At 43.1% G+C, this 17,602-nt stretch overlaps 1 protein-coding gene across 1 annotated transcript; it reads left to right on the plus strand.

The window, feature by feature from the left end:
- Positions 1-11,387: 11,387 nt before the first annotated feature.
- Positions 11,388-16,891, plus strand: LOC123410068 (lipoxygenase 2.1, chloroplastic-like). Its single transcript, XM_045102958.1, has 8 exons — positions 11,388-11,824; positions 12,656-12,930; positions 13,137-13,734; positions 13,827-13,912; positions 14,827-14,937; positions 15,046-15,353; positions 15,504-15,770; positions 15,876-16,891. Exons 1-8 carry the CDS (start codon positions 11,449-11,451, stop codon positions 16,639-16,641), a joined length of 2,787 nt encoding a protein of 928 aa, XP_044958893.1. The 5' UTR covers positions 11,388-11,448; the 3' UTR covers positions 16,642-16,891.
- Positions 16,892-17,602: the final 711 nt, after the last annotated feature.

Consider the following 17,602-nt stretch of genomic DNA (forward strand, 5'->3'; position numbering starts at 1 on the left):
AATTGCATAGAATTATTTATCTAAAATGTTAGTACATACGGACTCTTGTTAATTAAATAGAAAATTATAACTTACAAACACAAGTAGATCGACTGTATGTCGCCACTTGAGGAGATACATATTACCCACTGATTCTCCTCCACTTCCTAACTTGGAGGAGCAGAGTTGGGCCTGGATAGCCACAGTAGTGGCGTCGGTCCACCGACTAAAACTGTGGCTAGACCGTGTGCAAACGGTGCGCTACTGCTACCGACTACCAGTAGTGTGCTTTTTGGCCAGCGGCACTACTAATTCACATTAGCACTTCTATTTTACCCAACGCTACTAGTAATATTCTACCTATAAGGTTTTCCCTAGTCGTGTAAATCATTGATGTGAGTCAGACTTTTTTCATGTTCAGTCTTTGCAGCTCCTTTAGAGATGTTTGGATAAAATTCATGATGTAAGTGGTAGACCTAGAGTTGAGGACGGGAAACTACTTTGATGGTAATTTACGTTCTAAAATTGCCTTCTTCTTACATTTTTGTTTGAACTCATATACTTTGTCTGGTTTTAATGAAGTCGCATCATTTAAACATCTCGCATACTCTTTTTCTACACATATGATGTTTAATTATGTACTCCAGAAACATTGTAAAGATATTTGCTAGATCATAAGCTTTACAATTATTTGATAAGATATTTAAATATACTTACTGCATATGTAGTCACAATAATAAATCTAAATCACAGAATCTATTCTTTGGAGGATTGTGATCATGCTCCATTCATTATTTTTGTCACATCCATATGTGGGAATTCAATTTAAATATAAATTTTTGAGAAAAAACATCTAAGAAATAACAATTAAAATATGGGTTGCAGAATACGACTTCAAATTAATACAAGTATATTTCTGATGATATATATTAGTTTTGTAACCCAAAGAACGCCGGACTTTAATATTTAGCCATGTATTTATGTAATTAATTTTACTAAGTGTAATATATACTTAAAAATGTGAAAATAGTAAATTAATAAAATAAGTTCTTAAGAAGTTAACAATGTAATTTATGTGATTAATTTTGCTAAGTGCAATAGCAAAACATACTTATTAGTATGGTATGTTGATAGAATAAGTTATAAATAATTTTAAAATGTAATTTATTTTATTAAGTTTAACAACAAAATACAAATTTAAGTATGGTATGTTGATAGAATGAGTTATATATAAGTATAAAATGTGCTAAATTTTGCTAAGTGTAATCACTAATAGCTATATTTAAAATTACATGTTGATAAAATAAATTATAAAAAACTACAAGATTTATCTCAATTTACTAACTATATCCCAAAAATTATCAATTAATATAGCATATTTTCATTTAGTTTACATGTGACCACTACATTTGCCCTGTACATATCTTTTTATCCTTTCTTCTTTTCCACATTTCCACTACTCTTGTCCTCTGCTTTATTGCAACCACATACCAAAATTAATGATTCATAAAAAATAATCACATATAATTTTTATTTTGTACCGTATTGAGGAGAAACGACATGGAATCCACGTACATCTCTAACAGGTAAAGAGGGTAATAATCCCATCTGAGGATGTGTAAATTGAGTACATTCTTCATGCCCTTCCCTGTTCCGAGAAAAAAAATCGACCGCACCTACCCGTTGTTCTTCAGATACACGTCTCGGCAAATAGCCGAGAAAATGTGCATCGAGAGAGCAACGGGGAGGCGCCGCCAAAATCCTGTCTTGAACGGGGTAGATCATGAAAAACATACCCAATCAACACATCCTCGTGTGGTACTAAACCCGCACACACAGAATTCAGTGATCGAACCCCTAAAGTATTAATTTCGAAATCATTCACGCGTTTCACTGCAGCAATATTACGGACTATGTCAATGGCCCTATCAACCACAAGGTGTAACAAGTCGTTAATAGATTTTGAGACCTCCTTCGCATTATTCCCCAAACTAACTCCGAGTAGCCCAGCATTATCAATAATTTCAGCTTCGGAAAAATGAAGAATCGAGTAAGAAGTGTTCACAGACAAACCTGTAGAGTGCTCGATATTAAGAAGCTTGGTCGCACCCATTGCTCTGCCCATCTGCATGTCATCAGCGTGAGGCTGCGCCTGAATCCTCAGACTAGATCGCCTGTCCCCGGAAGCCGGGTCCGAAATACCCCCAGAAGCAGTGACATCTTCTGTAGAAGTCACAGGTTGTCCACGCTCGCCCCCTTCTACGCGTGCTTGAGCTGCTGTGGATAGGCCATTGGTTGTCGCAGTCTGCACCTCCTCCTGGTACAGTGCGTCAGCCGCTGCAGCTGGTGAGTCAGCCCGCACCCATAAATCTGTGATCTGAGCAGTCCTTCAGTAGCACCTACAGTAGAGCGCAGAAGTGCACCCCTGCTGGTAGGGAGATGACCGACCTGGCCTCCTGCCCGTCTTTCATCTCAGCCTCCATAGTATTTTGCTTCTCCGAACAAAGCCCATTAGAAACCAGCTTCATCATCTTCTGCTTAGACACAAAGTCTCTATCCCAAGACACTGTCTCCCCTCCCGTGGCAGCCAGAGGTAATTCGTCAACCTCCAGTCGACGAACCCAAAGGCGACTTGGAGTAGAAACAGCTCCGAAGGAACCAAACTTCAAAGTAATAACCGGCGTTGAAGAGGGAACCACCCCCCTCCCTACAGAATCACCTTCCAACTTGTCAGAGCGGCTGTGCCACATCTATACCTATACTAATTCTAGACTCCCTGTAAATTCTCACGTTAATCAGATTTTACGAGCCGTTCATCTCGTGGGACCGAATTATTACGGTGTAGATTAATTCTTATATTCTTGGGCAAAAAAAAACTTCTCATGGGGCCAATAATCGTTTCACGGTTGTAGAAAAAGAGACCATGTCTTTTTCTCTCACGAAGACCAAAAATATAGGACCATCCCAATTCTATCTAGCCATCTCCTCTTCTCCCCGTTTAAAAAAAAAAAAGATAACAAAACCTGGAAACAATCTGGCCACAGGAAATCTCTACGGTGGTTTGTCTCTTTCTCTCTCTCCCGTACGTGAACAGCAAATCCATTTTCTCTCCTTCAAATTAAAACATGCAATTTGTGGCATGGATGCCGAGTGTTGAAGGAGTTCATTGCATCCAAATTATTCCAATCTTTATATTTGTCACCCGACTCAAACACAAATCCATCTACTCTCCATCAAACTAAAGCAAGCAAATTGGGGCATGTATATCCTGTTTGTTGAAGGAGTTCATCGCATCAAAAAAAAAAACTCATCTGGATCAGGTTCATTCTCTCACACAGTTCTTTCTTGATTTGTTTTCTTCCATGTTTAGACTTGAATAACCCATATCTTTTCCTTTGAATCCGGATTCATTTTTTTAACATGTTCTTCATGGATTGACTCTCGAACCTTTCTCCAGAGTATTCTCCCGGTTGGCTTTGTGCTACTGATTTCTTCCCGTCTTTCATGGATGCCCCCTACCGATCAGGTATGAGGCACATCAGCCCGGCAGTCGCCTAAACAACACTCTGATCTACTAAGTTGTACCTCAGTAATGCCGTAGCCCGAACAGCCAAAGCCACGTACATGTGTGACTCCCTTTCAAGCGACGGTACGTAGGCGAGATATTTATTTTTAACCCGCAGCACAATGTACGGACTAGGCCGTCTACAACAGAACAAAGGCGAGACAGACCTCTATCTGTAAGCATTACTCCTATCAGCATAATAGAATAACCTTTTGATCATACCCTTTTATCTGGCCAGTTCCAATCATGCCTCCTTAGTTTATAGTCGTTTAATTAACTATTGGACCTGCTCACAATTTCTTTGACGTAAAGTTTAGAGTACGCAGCTATGCATGGGCTCTTTCTCTTCAGATGACTATCAACTACAGGAAATTCCAATTGTATATTGCACATGTTGAAATCCCCATGATGAGGGAACTCTAATAGTGACATACTTACGATCAAATATGGTTGTTAACTCCCTTTTCATACTATATGTAGGCAATATTTTGTATCGGGAATAGAAATAAAGCTCCAACCCCATTTGAAAAGATTAATTCACTATACAAGGGGTTACAGAAGGATCGATGAAAATGTAAGAACCAACTAAACTATATATGAATTTGGAAAATTAATGTGTGTATGCTACATTTTTCATGGTGAAAATCTTATTGGGGATAGTAGAATTGGGCCTAACCGAATTGGTAAATTATTTTTACTGCTTATCTATAGATAATATTATAGTAAATTTATGCACATCATGTACTATTTTTCATGGATGCTTGAAATTTAATTTTGTATAGCTATTTGTAGAAGCAACTACTAAGACATTTTAGTTCGATAATTTTTGTAGTTTACCATAAATAAATGGGCTTCGACTAATCACTTTTTGATTATATGTTTGAGTCAGTGTTAGGAGAAATTGTAAGGAAACAACAAGTGTACGATTACATTTAAAGCATTAGTTAACTATTTTACAACAAAAGACAATACATCCTTATGTTGACTTTGCTAGGGAAGTTTGACATCATTGAGAATGTAGTACACTAGATTTGAGGTACCTAACGATTTCCAGTTAAAATATGCACATAATTAGCATAAATGGACCAAATAATTTATGAACTTATAGTTTATATAGTTCAAGCCGTGCGAATGCACGGGTTGACGACTAGTGATGTTTAAGGTGCGAACTCCCTACACTTTGGCAAACAAAATGACACACTGGTCCATGATCTTGGACGCTGCACCGTTCTGGACAACATGTCCGGGGCTAGCTTAACAAAATAAAGGCAATTCATTGTCTCTCATATTATTCAAGCTAGTCTGACACCTTTTCAGAAAATAGTCCTATATAACAAACCATGTTCAATTCAAATAAAATTTTAGGACTGGGTCAATCATATAAACCATTAACATAGTATTTATATTTCTTCCAGGACAACATAAATGATTAACTCTTGGCTATTATGTCGTACACACTTCATATTACAAAAATAACACTGATAAACTACATAACTTATGAGAGAAAACAAACAACACATGAAAAGAATAAATCAATAGCGGATGAGAAACTCTCCTAAAAATCACACCATTTTTGCTCTTCTAAGCCGAGTTACAAAATATGTAGCAATGTCGACTCGCTTCTCCTCTTGTTTATCTTCTGGACTCTCCTAGTGCAGCACCATGCAGGATGCGAACTGAACGGTCATGGCTTGATTGCAGTGGAGATGGTGCCAACAGTCTATGTCTCAAATCCAATGGAAGAGAGTTTATAGAGAATACAACAGTTAGATTCCATGCCATGGTAGGAAGCACTCAATGTCACAAAAATTTCTTGCCGTTCTTTCCAGTTTTTGTTGCTGCGAAAAGAAGAATATGAGCATGACTACAAGATCTTTCAGTAAGAAAATGGAGTAATGAAGCACACAGAAATATGAAGGAAAGGAACTATGCGATGATGTTGTGCCTTAGGAGACAGCACTGCATTATCTAAAGATTTGGTGGAAATTCAGGTTATCTAAAACAATTTTCTAAGCAATGCTACAAATGAATGGATTAGATACTTGTTTGCCAAATCTAGCTTGCCAACTAAATGAACCTACATTATGTAACCTCAAAAGAACATAGAGCAAAGCACAACCACTAACTTAATACTTACCCAATAATAAGGAGGGATAAACCGGATAGAGAATTGGGGATCAACCTAACTGGGATAAGGTAACAAAAGGGATAGGTGGAAGTAGTGGAGACAGTGCTAGTTAACACTTGATGCATATAATAGAACATGGTAGAACAACATCTGGATCATGAATGTAATCCAAAATTTATGTTTTATAAAGATATGTCCAACTCCTCAATAGTTGGTTAATCATTAACATAAAATGCTAGAAGTCCTTATAAGATATTAAAAGCGGAATGAACCACATCCACGAGAAGAAAGGCTTTCATATAAACAACTTTGCAGAAAACGCAACCTAATACTCCATTTATAAGTAATCAAATAATTATCATGCAAAAAAGCTAAAAACCCAACAAAGGGACAATATAGCCCATCATGAGCGGCCGACATAGAAGTGTGTACGGTGATGAGCGAATGAGGAGTAAATTATATCAAACCAACAAAATCTGAAACGGGTGATGCATAAGAATAAATTATATCAGATCATTGTAGAATATGGAGAGCATGTGCCACAAGAAAGAAAATGGTTGTCTTTTCATTGGCATAGAAACTATACTCGGAACATGGGGGTCCATTCACTGCCTGGGCTGGGGCGTCGGCGAGCGCGCGGGGGGCGGTGATGCTCTGCTCCGAGTAGCCACCAAGATGGGTTAAATTACCTGGCTGGTCGCTACATTATAGATCTTCTCTTCGAATCGCACAACAATTTTTTTCAAGTTCGCTCAGTCCTTCTGGCCCTCATACTGGCAGATGCTTCTGTAGAGATACCATTCTACACGTATAATGCAAAATCTGAATAAATTGGGAGATGTGTTGCTTTCAACGGTTGTGTGCAATGAAATATCTGGCATCTGAGATGTAAGGTGGAATGAGTAGGCAGAGCAGCCAGTTCTCAATCATATACACCCTCCATTCCTGTAGCCAAGGCGTAATTTTCGCTTCGATAAGACCAAGGAGGTGTTGCGTGGGTTAATTTAGTCATGATTTGTGATGATGTGAGGAATATCACTTTGGGTAGCATACGAGAAACTCTAGTTTCGGAACAAAATTGCATTACGACACAGTATTAATAGCATGGTTTCCCCTACGAGATCAAACGATGTGATATCTGTGTTATATTGTATTGTTGTATGCCATGACAAATCTGTACCTCTTTGTCAATAAACTTATAGTAAACTGTTTAGATACATTTTAATTATAGTTAAATGAAGTAATTAGACTGGATGCAAAGCAGGTGCAATACGAAGTTCATTAGTCAATCCTCCAGCAGGAATTATTGACCTAAGAATAGAGGCGCAGAAACTGGGAGCTACCACTATGTTGAGTTGTTGACAATGAATATGTTGCTACCACTATGAATATGGCGGAATCAAAGCTATATCAGATGGTACGATGACAACATTGACCCGAAAACACGCACGAAATTCCTCTTTTTTGTATGTGGGAAACCGAAAAAGTGGAGAAGGATCAAATTAATATGATTGGAGGGAGGGGAAAGCAAAGCAAAGCAAATCAATTACAGTCCCTACATCTTATTGACGACCCTGCTGCACGCCTCGGGCTGAAGCTGGGCGCGCCAATCGCCTCCGGTGGGGACTGGGGCGTTCGGGTCAATGTCAGCGATGGCAACGGCCGCCGCGACGACAGTGGCGACTACAGCAGGGTTTGACCCCTGGGTGGGCTGCAAGGGGGTTCCGTCAGACCTTCTTAAACATGATGCTGCAGAGGGTGGGGGTTGATTTAATCTTAATGCATAAGCACACAATCTCAGCGCTTGATGCAATAAAAACAATATCAAAGCGAAAATGATAAAATGTGCAACACTCAGTTTACTGTATATGGTACCTTGACCGGGGTTGTTTTGATTTGGAATCACTTGAGCAGTTCTAGGAGCCTGTTGTGTCTTCTTCTCCATAGATAGCATTTTCAGAGAGATCTTCCGCAAATAGTGAGGCTGGGTATTACAAAGGAAAACAATGTAAATTTTACACCAAATTACCAATAGTACCTTGCAACCAACAGTTCTGGTTGATTAGCGGTTTAGCATGCTCAAGAAGGTGCTTCAACTTTTAATATTTGACAAATCATAGTTGTACGTAAAAGGCCATCTAAGTAGCAAAACACACTCCCCAAAATAAGCGATATGAACAGAAAATACAAATCAAAATAGGCCCCAAATAAGCGATATGAATAGAAAATACAAATCAAAATAGTGACAGTGTGCCTCAACTTTCTCAAATTAATCATCTGAAAATATTCACCATAACCGAGTCGGGCAATATGATGAAGCCCGCTCTAACACTAAAAGGAAGTTGTTTGCCAATAATAAGCCAGAAATTCCAAATGGAAATAGTGATACGGTACACGATCACCAAATAAATCCATTTGATTTTTTTACCAGACCGGAATAGATGCAATTAAGATGAAGCTCATTCAAACACAGAGGAAAGGAGGGAATAGAATTTTGTTTGTTTTTTATTCCGAGATAAATGATTGTATACCATCACGTAACCCATGGGCTTGGGTAGTGCTATCCATTTAACAGAAGATAGTTTTACTTCATATATAAAAATTTCGGATCCATGAACACATGGTATACAAACATGAATTGGAAGAGTAACTAACTAAAGCAACTTAAGATGAAACACTACAAGAATAAACATGTGATCGGTAATAACGAAGATCATGATCAGCGTTCTGGTCTATCATTTAGGTAACATAACAAAAAAGATTAAAAATATACTTACTCAATTCCATATTCTGGATACAACTTTTGGGTTATATTCTGGAATGTAGTGTGGGTAATAAAGTCAACAATAAATCTTTAAGTACATTTTAGGGATGATATATTTGACCATCCAACTATATATATATATATATAAACAAGTCCCGCAGCAACGCGCGGGGTATCATCTAGTCGGTTGCCTAATGGTCCTCCCAGGAATTTCGATGTTCATCATCTTGTTTAATCTAGTCGACTGTTGAGGCATGGATTAACAGTATAACTGAATAATTATACAATGGACGCTTATATTTTGATATGCTTATGAGGTAACACTAGTACCTCTCACTGTCTCACATACATCATTCTCTGGTCATCGTCAGGTTCAGGTTCGTGCAAAGGAGTTGGATTAGGAAAATAAGATCAACAAATGCTACATAAAATCAATTTGACAGATTGGAAAGAGAAAAGGAGGGATCTCACATCCTCGCCAAAAACTCTGTCAAATTATCACAAGCAGGGAAAGAGTACCGTAACCAAAAAAAAGAAAAGGGGCAATCTAACAACAAGAAACAACGAATTCGGATGAGGAATCCATATTCACTGACCTTCAGCATGGAGGAAGCTCGCAAGCGAGATAGCAACCACTGACCTTCAGCATGCAGGAAGCTCGCAAGCGAGATAGCAACCAAGAGCCCAAGACCGCATCGTTATCGCTTTGACTCGGAGGCTGGACGACGTCGTCCATGAGAGACGAGGCAAGGCGATGCAGGCGGGAGGGCATCATCGGTGCGGGCTAACCGCCGACAGAGAGCTCTGCGCCGCTGGCTCAGGGAGGGTCGACGAGGAGCGGGGCGTGGGAAGAGGAGGGCCGGCGGTGGCTGGGCGCGGGGCGTGGAGGCCGCGGTGGCGGGCCGCGGGGAGAGGAGGAACGGTGGTGGTGGGGCGTGGGGCACGAGGCCACGGTGGCGGCGGGGCGCGGGGAGAGGAGGGCCGACGGTGGTGAGGCGCGACTAGCGGGGAGAGAAGGGCCGGCGGTGGCGGGGCGCGGGGAGAGGAGGGCCGGCGGTGGTGGGGCGCAGGTAGAGGAGGGCCGGCGGTGGCGGGGCGCGGGGAGAGGAAGGTCGGCGGTGGCGAGGCGCGGGGAGAGGAGGGCGGACGATGGTAAGGCGCGGGTCGTGGGGAGAGGAGCGCCGGCGGTGGCGGGGTGAGAGGAGGAGTCGTCGACAGTTTGGGCAGGAGGAGGAGGTCGTGCGGATGGATGGTTTTTTTGAGGACAGTATGATTAGTGGATAGATGGGACGCGAGGAGGGAGAAGAAGCGGGATTAGCTTTTCGTTAGTTTCGTTAACTAACATTTTAAACCATTGATTACGTGATTAGACGGTTTAGATTGAAAGTTGGATTTGCCTTTTCGTGCTTTTAATAGTACAGATGATACTTCTTGGAGGAACATTACATACTAAAGACAAGAAACTTTAATATGCCTCAACGGGATTGTCAAGCCAGCAACACACCATGTGCACATCACTGCAGCCGCATATTAGGCAAACCCGTGGATTCGAGCACGCAACACTAAGAAAGTTAAGCAACAACATAGCCTTCAGATATCTCCCCGAAACATTAAAGAGGTAACTCTTATATCCTCAAAATCACCACTTCATGACCAGCCCAATCAACTGTTGAATATGAACCCTCCAACCAATATAAACATGTTTCAAACTTTATTTGCTTAATAAAATAGTTGCATACGTTATCAAGACACAGAGGTCGGGAACTCGGGATCATCCTTCTTTTCGAAGAACAGAAACTATTGAATATGAAATCAACCAAACTATATTAAGTACAGGTAAGAAACTGGGCTATATGAAACTGCAGAAATGACATGATTTATAATAGAAATAACTTTCACCAATATTTTGCAGGTCATTTACAGAGTTACGGCTTGAATCCGTATGTGGTCGTTACTCACGTCGACAGAGTGCAGCCGGTGGGCGACAGCAGGGTGGGCTATCTTCAATAGATATGGATGACAACACTCTAATAGGCTAGATGTTTAGTCATCGTAGCCTATTTTATCTATACCTTGACGGATGCGGCATTTGGTTTTGTTTTCATTTATGAGCTAGCTGTGCTTTTATTCAACCTTGTATTTTGAATATTGAACCTATTTCAAACCTTATTTACTTAATAAAATGGTTGCATGCATTATTATGAAGCAGAGATCGGGGTGATCCTCTTTTTCAAAAAATAAAACTGTTGAATATGAAAACAACCAAACAATATTAAGTACTAGCCCCCGCGAAGAGCGGGCCATTTTGCTAGCTAATATAAACAAAACGTCACGAGGTGCCCTGCATCATGCACTTGGTTGGCCCTGACTCGAGCGGGAGTCGTGATACACGAGTCATCTACAACAGAACAAAAACGTCTGAGGAAAGACCGGCTGCGTACTTGCACAATCGACACGGCCGGTGGATCCCTCCACGTCGGTTGGTGGCGTCCGTGTTGCACGCCACGCCCTGACGTTGCTCGTTGTACGTCATGAAATTAGTAGAAATGGCGCCCAATAATTTACTCTAATCTGTTCCTCTCAAAAGAAAAAAATTACACTAATCTGAACGCACCTAACTAGCCGCTGCCGTGTGACACCGTCCACAGGGACCTTATCCACGTACTAGATTGCATGAACCATCAATTGGCATGCAAAAAAATATAGACTATGCATCTTCTTTTCCCATCTTTTCTCTATAAATGGCGCCCACAAATCTGAACGCACCTAACTAGCCGCTTAGCTTGCCGTTTCACACCGTCCACATGGACCTTATCCACGTACTAGACAGGCTTAGCTTGCCGTTTTGCATGAACTATATCAATTTGCATGCAATGTATGCATCTTCTTCTCCCATCTCCTCTCTATAAATAACGACATCCGATCGGATCCCTCCATCACTCTACATTCCCGACACCCGATCCCTCCACACTCTACATTTCGAGTTGAATTAGTGTAGTAATAACGGCAATCATGCTTCGAGGTGCACTTGCCACACCGACTCATGGCACATTCACCTTTTTCTCATGTGCGGCCCCATTGGCCCGCCCTGCGGTGCTAGCGCCAGGGGCTCGCCAGAGGTCGAGCAGCCCTCGCCGCCGTTCTATCACGAAAGTTGGCAGCACCACCACCACCACCTTGTATGAATCCAATGGGGCAGCCCTGCAGACGACGGTCCGCCCGTCTTTTTACGATTTGGACCAGAAGACCGTTGAGATGGAGGCCACGGTGACGGTGCACATGAAAAGTTTCTTCTCGGATATGTTGGACAGGTCTCTCGATGAGTTCTTTGATATTTTTGGCAAAAGTTGGCTACACCTCGAGCTGATCAGCTCGGAGTTGGACCAAGGTGAGAAAGCTTTCTTCTACTGCTCTAACCACTTTGGATGCCGTAGACTTAAGCTTAATGTGCATCATTCATACAAAAAAAATTCTTGCTCCGTAAAACAGAATTTGTTATTTCAAAAGGCAGTAATAGATGCTCACATAAACATACGTATTCAGACTCACTATTTAATTATAGGGACTGCACATCCGAGCCCTATGAACGCTTATTATGCGTATATCTAATTATAGGGACTACACATACTCAACCCTCAAGGCCTGTGTGCATGCATGGAAATAAACCATTAGAAATACTGTCGGGTGTCGGAAAACGCCATTATATTATGGTTTTGCTATTTTACAGTCGAGTGTTTTTCAATTCGCTGTCATTCAATTTTCTGTTCATCCAATCTGGCGCTAAGATTTGCGCTGAAAACTCTGGTTTTTTGACGTTGTGTATGCAGTATGTATTTTTCGACTCCAATAACTGTACTTCTTTAGTATTTACACTGTACTTCTTGGTGATTTACACTGTACTTTTTTGGTATTTACAGTGTAAATTCATCGGTTTTTAGAGTGTAAGTTCATCAGTTTTTACAAGTGTAATTATAGAAGATTTGGCGTGTAACTCGTGGGATCTATGATTGTAATTCGTTGGTGTTTTACAGTGTAACTTCATCAGTAAATACGCTGTAATTTTCTTTGTTCCACTGGTTTGACTTAAGTTGTTCTATTATTGGTTAGAAAACTTGAGTGATGCCCAATTTATTTTCAGTCAAATGTCAAATAGACACTCCCTATGATTTAGGAATTACAAACATACGGGGTGATATAAATGTCTTGTTTGCTGGTGCAGATGGGCGGGAGCACAAGCCAATCCCGGTTGGTTTCAAGAACCCGAAAAAACATGACGCTGAGTTTGGCATCTATGAGGCCACCTTCGACGTGCCAGCATCGTTCGGCCCCATCGGTGCCGTCCACGTCACCAACAGCCACCACAGCGAGATGCTGCTTGGGGACATCAAGGTCTTCCCGGCAGGTCAGGAGTCATCCGCCGTCACATTCCACTGCAGCTCCTGGATCCATCCCTCAGATAGCAGCACCGACAAGCGTATTTTCTTCCCCCTCAAGGTTAGTATGCATGGTCAGCGAAACCTAGCCCTTACAAACAACACAAACTATGCTCTCTTTGTCAGAAACCACTTGACGTTCAAACGGATGTATCTCGTATTGATCTATGCTTGTACCGATACATCCATTTGAACGACAACTTATTCTTGACGGAGGTAGTACTAGCAAGAAAATATTTACAAGCATGCATCTTTGTGGCGACGCAGTACTCTTGCCTTCCATCACAAACACCCAAGGGTGTGGAGAAGTTGCGGAAGAGCGAGCTAGAGGCCATCCGCGGCAGCGGCCACGGGGAGCGCACGGCCCACGAGCGCATCTACGACTATGACGTGTACAATGACCTCGGAGACCCCGACCATGACATCGACACCAAGCGGCCTGTGCTTGGCGGTAAGGATCACCCCTACCCACGGCGCGGCCGCACAGGCCGCCCTCGTAGCAAGGCAGACCCGTTATCAGAGACGAGGACCGACAAGGACCACATCTATGTGCCCCGGGACGAGGCATTCTCGGAGCGCAAGCAAGCAGCGTTCAACACCAAGCTCAACTTTTCCAAGTTGCACGCAGTCTACACATATATGAAGACGTCCAAGCACAAGGGCCAGAGCTTCCCCTCCTTGGCGGCCATCGACGCCATGTACGAGGACGGATCCAAGAACCAGCCGCAGCAGAAACTAGATGGATGGTGTGCCACCTTGGATTTGCTCGAGAAGGAGTTGTCCCACCTCGTTCATCTCGAAGGGGCGATGTTCCTGGAGGAGATACGCAAAGTCATCAAGTTTGAAACGCCGGAAATTCACGACAGTATGTACATCATATGTAGAATCAGTTTATTGCTGCACCTCACCCCATTAATTATACAAACGTAACATAAATATACTTACCGGTGCATGCAGGGGACAAGTTTGCTTGGTTTAGAGACGAGGAATTCGCGCGAGAAACCCTTGCAGGGATAAACCCACTCAGCATCCAACTAGTCACGGTAAGTTCTTTAATTATGAAATGGGATTCTCTTTTTTTCCCGGTTTTTTGGTATCCAAAAAAAGGAAATCATCATTATTGTTTTAAAAATCTCTTTGTTTCCTCACCCCTCTGATTCTTGGCCTGCCAACACCCATTTATTTGGCTGCCAGATCCACACACATTGTTGCTTAGTTTATAATGCTGAGAGTATATATATGATTGGTAATGTTTATCGGTGACTCGGCTTCATTTGAAGAGGGTATCAATTTATCAACCATTTATTTGAATTTATTTTAAATTTGTTCTAGTTTGTTTCAGTATATCATGTACACCGTTTAGTTTGTAGGTGCAGCAATTATGGTTGCTAGAAAGGTGACTTTGGATTGATCAATGTACTTGGCTTGTGGGGTCCCGTTGAAAAATATATATATATTAAAAATAACTGTGTGCCTCGCTTTATGCAGAGGCGGGGTGTTATCTTCACTTTCTAAAAAAGAAAAAAAAAACAATAACGTAAATTCTGCTCACGATATGTGCTCAAAGAGATTTTCAGCACCAATTCCTACGGCGAGCTAGGGTTTAAAAGGTCGGCCTAAGAGTGTGGGTCAATGTTTATGCATGATTTGCACGTCGACTTTCGTGTCAGCTAGTGACGGTATACCGGTGAAGAATGGTGGTGTGGATAGCTACTAACGACAAGACAATGAAGGGGGATGAGACTGGCAAATGGGTGGTGGAGGAAGGAGGTAGTGGGAAAGGGCTCATTGGCTCACGAGAGTGGGGATTTGGATCATGAGCTGGGTTGAGGGAGCAGATGTGACCTGTGAGCTGAAAATTCGAATGCCAGATGTGACTTGTGAGCTGAAAATTCTTGTTTTTCCTGAAAAGGACCTATCTAGACGGTTAATCATCAGCTCGTTGCCATGGATGCAGGAGCTCCCTATTGTCAGCAAGCTGGACGAGGTAATCTACGGCCCGGCGGACTCCCTCATCACAAAAGAGCTGATTGACGAACAGATAGACCGTGGCATGACGGCCGATGAGGTTAGAACAACGAAGTCGAACTATACATGCCATGCATTAGTAATTCGGTCGCTGTCCTACTCGTATATAACTAACGATGCCGGCCTCTATCGATTGACGACTCATCAGGCCGTGAAGAAGAAGAAGTTGTTCATGCTGGACTACCATGACATGTTCCTGCCGTACGTACACAAGGTGCGCGAGATTGACGACACGACGTTGTACGGGTCGCGCACGCTCTTCTTCCTGACCGAGGACGGCACGCTCCGGCCGATCGCCATCGAGCTGACCAGGCCCATGTCCCCGTCCAAGCCTCAGTGGCGCGAGGTCTACACGCCGGGGTGTGACGGCAGCGTCACTGGATCCTGGCTGTGGCAGCTCGCCAAGACGCATGTCCTGGCTCATGATAGCGGCTACCACCAGCTCGTTAGCCACTGGTACGTAGTATTCCATCCCTATCACAATACTTGTTGTTGGGAAGAAGAGAATTAATCTACTTCAGTTCTATTAAGCTTCGTCTACATACAATTTCCTCTCACCGTCTAGTTTGGATTTGTAACGGCTTGACTTTTGTGTTTCGTGGGCAGGCTGAGGACACACTGCTGTGTTGAGCCGTACATCATCGCGGCGAACCGCCAGCTGAGCCAGATGCACCCCATCTACCGGCTACTGCACCCGCACTTCCGGTACACCATGGAACTAAATGCCATCGGACGCGTGATGCTCATCAGCGGGGATGGAGCCATCGAGAGTGTCTTCTCGCCGAGGAAGTACTGCATGGAGCTCAGCTCACTGGTTTACGACAAGTTCTGGCGGTTCGACATGGAGGGTCTGCCAGAGGATCTCATCCGGAGGTAATGTGTGTCTTCAGCCAAGATATATACTATGATCTAATGACTTTACTCATCCTTGTCTTGCTTACCTATCCTCTAAATGATTGAAATCTCAATTCACTTCAGGGGCATGGCAGTCAAAGGGGGAGATGGCAAGCTAGAACTGGTCATAGAGGACTATCCGTATGCCAACGACGGCCTATTGATCTGGGATGCCATAAAGCAGTGGGCATCGGAATATGTGGAACATTACTACCCATGCACGGCAGACATCATCGGTGACGAGGAGCTGCAGGGTTGGTGGACAGAGGTTCGCACAAAGGGTCACGAGGACAAGAAGGATGAACCGTGGTGGCCTAAGATTGACAACCACGAGAGCCTGGTCCAGGTGTTGGCCACCATTATGTGGGTCACCTCAGCACACCATGCCGCCGTGAACTTTGGCCAATACCCCTATGCTGGATACTTCCCGAACCGCCCGACCATAGCCCGGAGGAACATGCCGTCCGAGATGGGTGTTGAGGGCATGAACACTTTCGAGGAGGCGCCGGAGAAGGTGCTGTTGGACACGTTTCCGTCCATCTACCAGAGCTACTCTGCCTTGGCCATAATGGACCTCCTGTCGTCTCACTCGCCGGACGAGGAGTACATGGGCACATATCAAGATCCGGCATGGAAAGATAATGTGAAGATAAGCAAGGCATTTGCCAAGTTCAAAGGGAGGTTGATTGAGATCGTGGCGCAGATCAATGAGTGGAACACGGACCGCAAGCGGAAAAACAGGCACGGTGCTGGAGTGGTGCCGTATGTGCTGCTGAAGCCGTCGGACGGCAATCCCATGGACGAAAAGATGGTAATGGAGATGGGCATTCCCAACAGCATCTCCATTTGATAGAGATGCATGCGGCCATATGATCATTTTTATGCTTGCTTGTTCAGCGCCTACTTTAGTTGTGCAAAACCCGACGACTTCTGACCCTAAGTAATGTTCTTGTTTGTCAGTTTTCACTTAATTTTTCACTTTGTGTGCAAGAATGTGTAATTAATAGTCACTTTGTGTGCAACAATGTGTAATTAATAGTCTCTTACAAATGTGTAATATATCTTTGGCCTAAGATTTTCATGTGCTTGAATTGGTAATATTTCGATGTGTGCTCAAATCGTTTGGCCAAATCCAACAAGGCTATAGGTGTTTGAGCATGGGGGAGGAACCACTGGTCTGGAACTTGTTTTCTAGTGGACTTGCCCTTGGTTCATAGACTTATTTGCTTCACTGTCTGATTTATGTGGCATATTAATTTATCATGCCTAGATCCAATTTGTTGGTGCAACGTATGTGGTTCCCGGGATGCGCGTGTGACATATGCAATTCCAAAGCACGGCCTGTGTATGGATGAGACAAATAAAAAGAAGTTGGTTCCTAATTAGCGAGTCAAGTATTCGCGTCAATTAGCTATCATACATAATTTCGATTCTAAGAGTGTTCAGTTTGCTCGTTGGATTTATCTTTTCGTAATTCCTTTCGCGGCCTTTCGACTAAGACCATTTTCAACTTCAATAGATCGTGTAGATGTATAAATAACCGTTTTCTACACCACGTCCGCCCAGAAATGGTAGTTTAACAAAAGTTCTAGGTCTCATATCTAGAAAACCTGATTCAGAACTAGATGTAAATAGCGGCCGCCCGAGCAAAACCGCACCGCGCCGCACAAACGCAACACCGTGCGGAAAGCTCACCCCCCCCCCCTTTCCCGCCCCACTAGCACCACTGTCATGTGAGCCGCCACACCCCGCCTCGGCCACCCGCCCATCGCATGCTGCCGGATTCGGCATTCCCACTCCCTCCTCCGCCA

Source organism: Hordeum vulgare, chromosome 7H (assembly GCF_904849725.1).
Source record: "Hordeum vulgare subsp. vulgare chromosome 7H, MorexV3_pseudomolecules_assembly, whole genome shotgun sequence".
Taxonomy (NCBI): Eukaryota; Viridiplantae; Streptophyta; class Magnoliopsida; order Poales; family Poaceae; genus Hordeum; species Hordeum vulgare.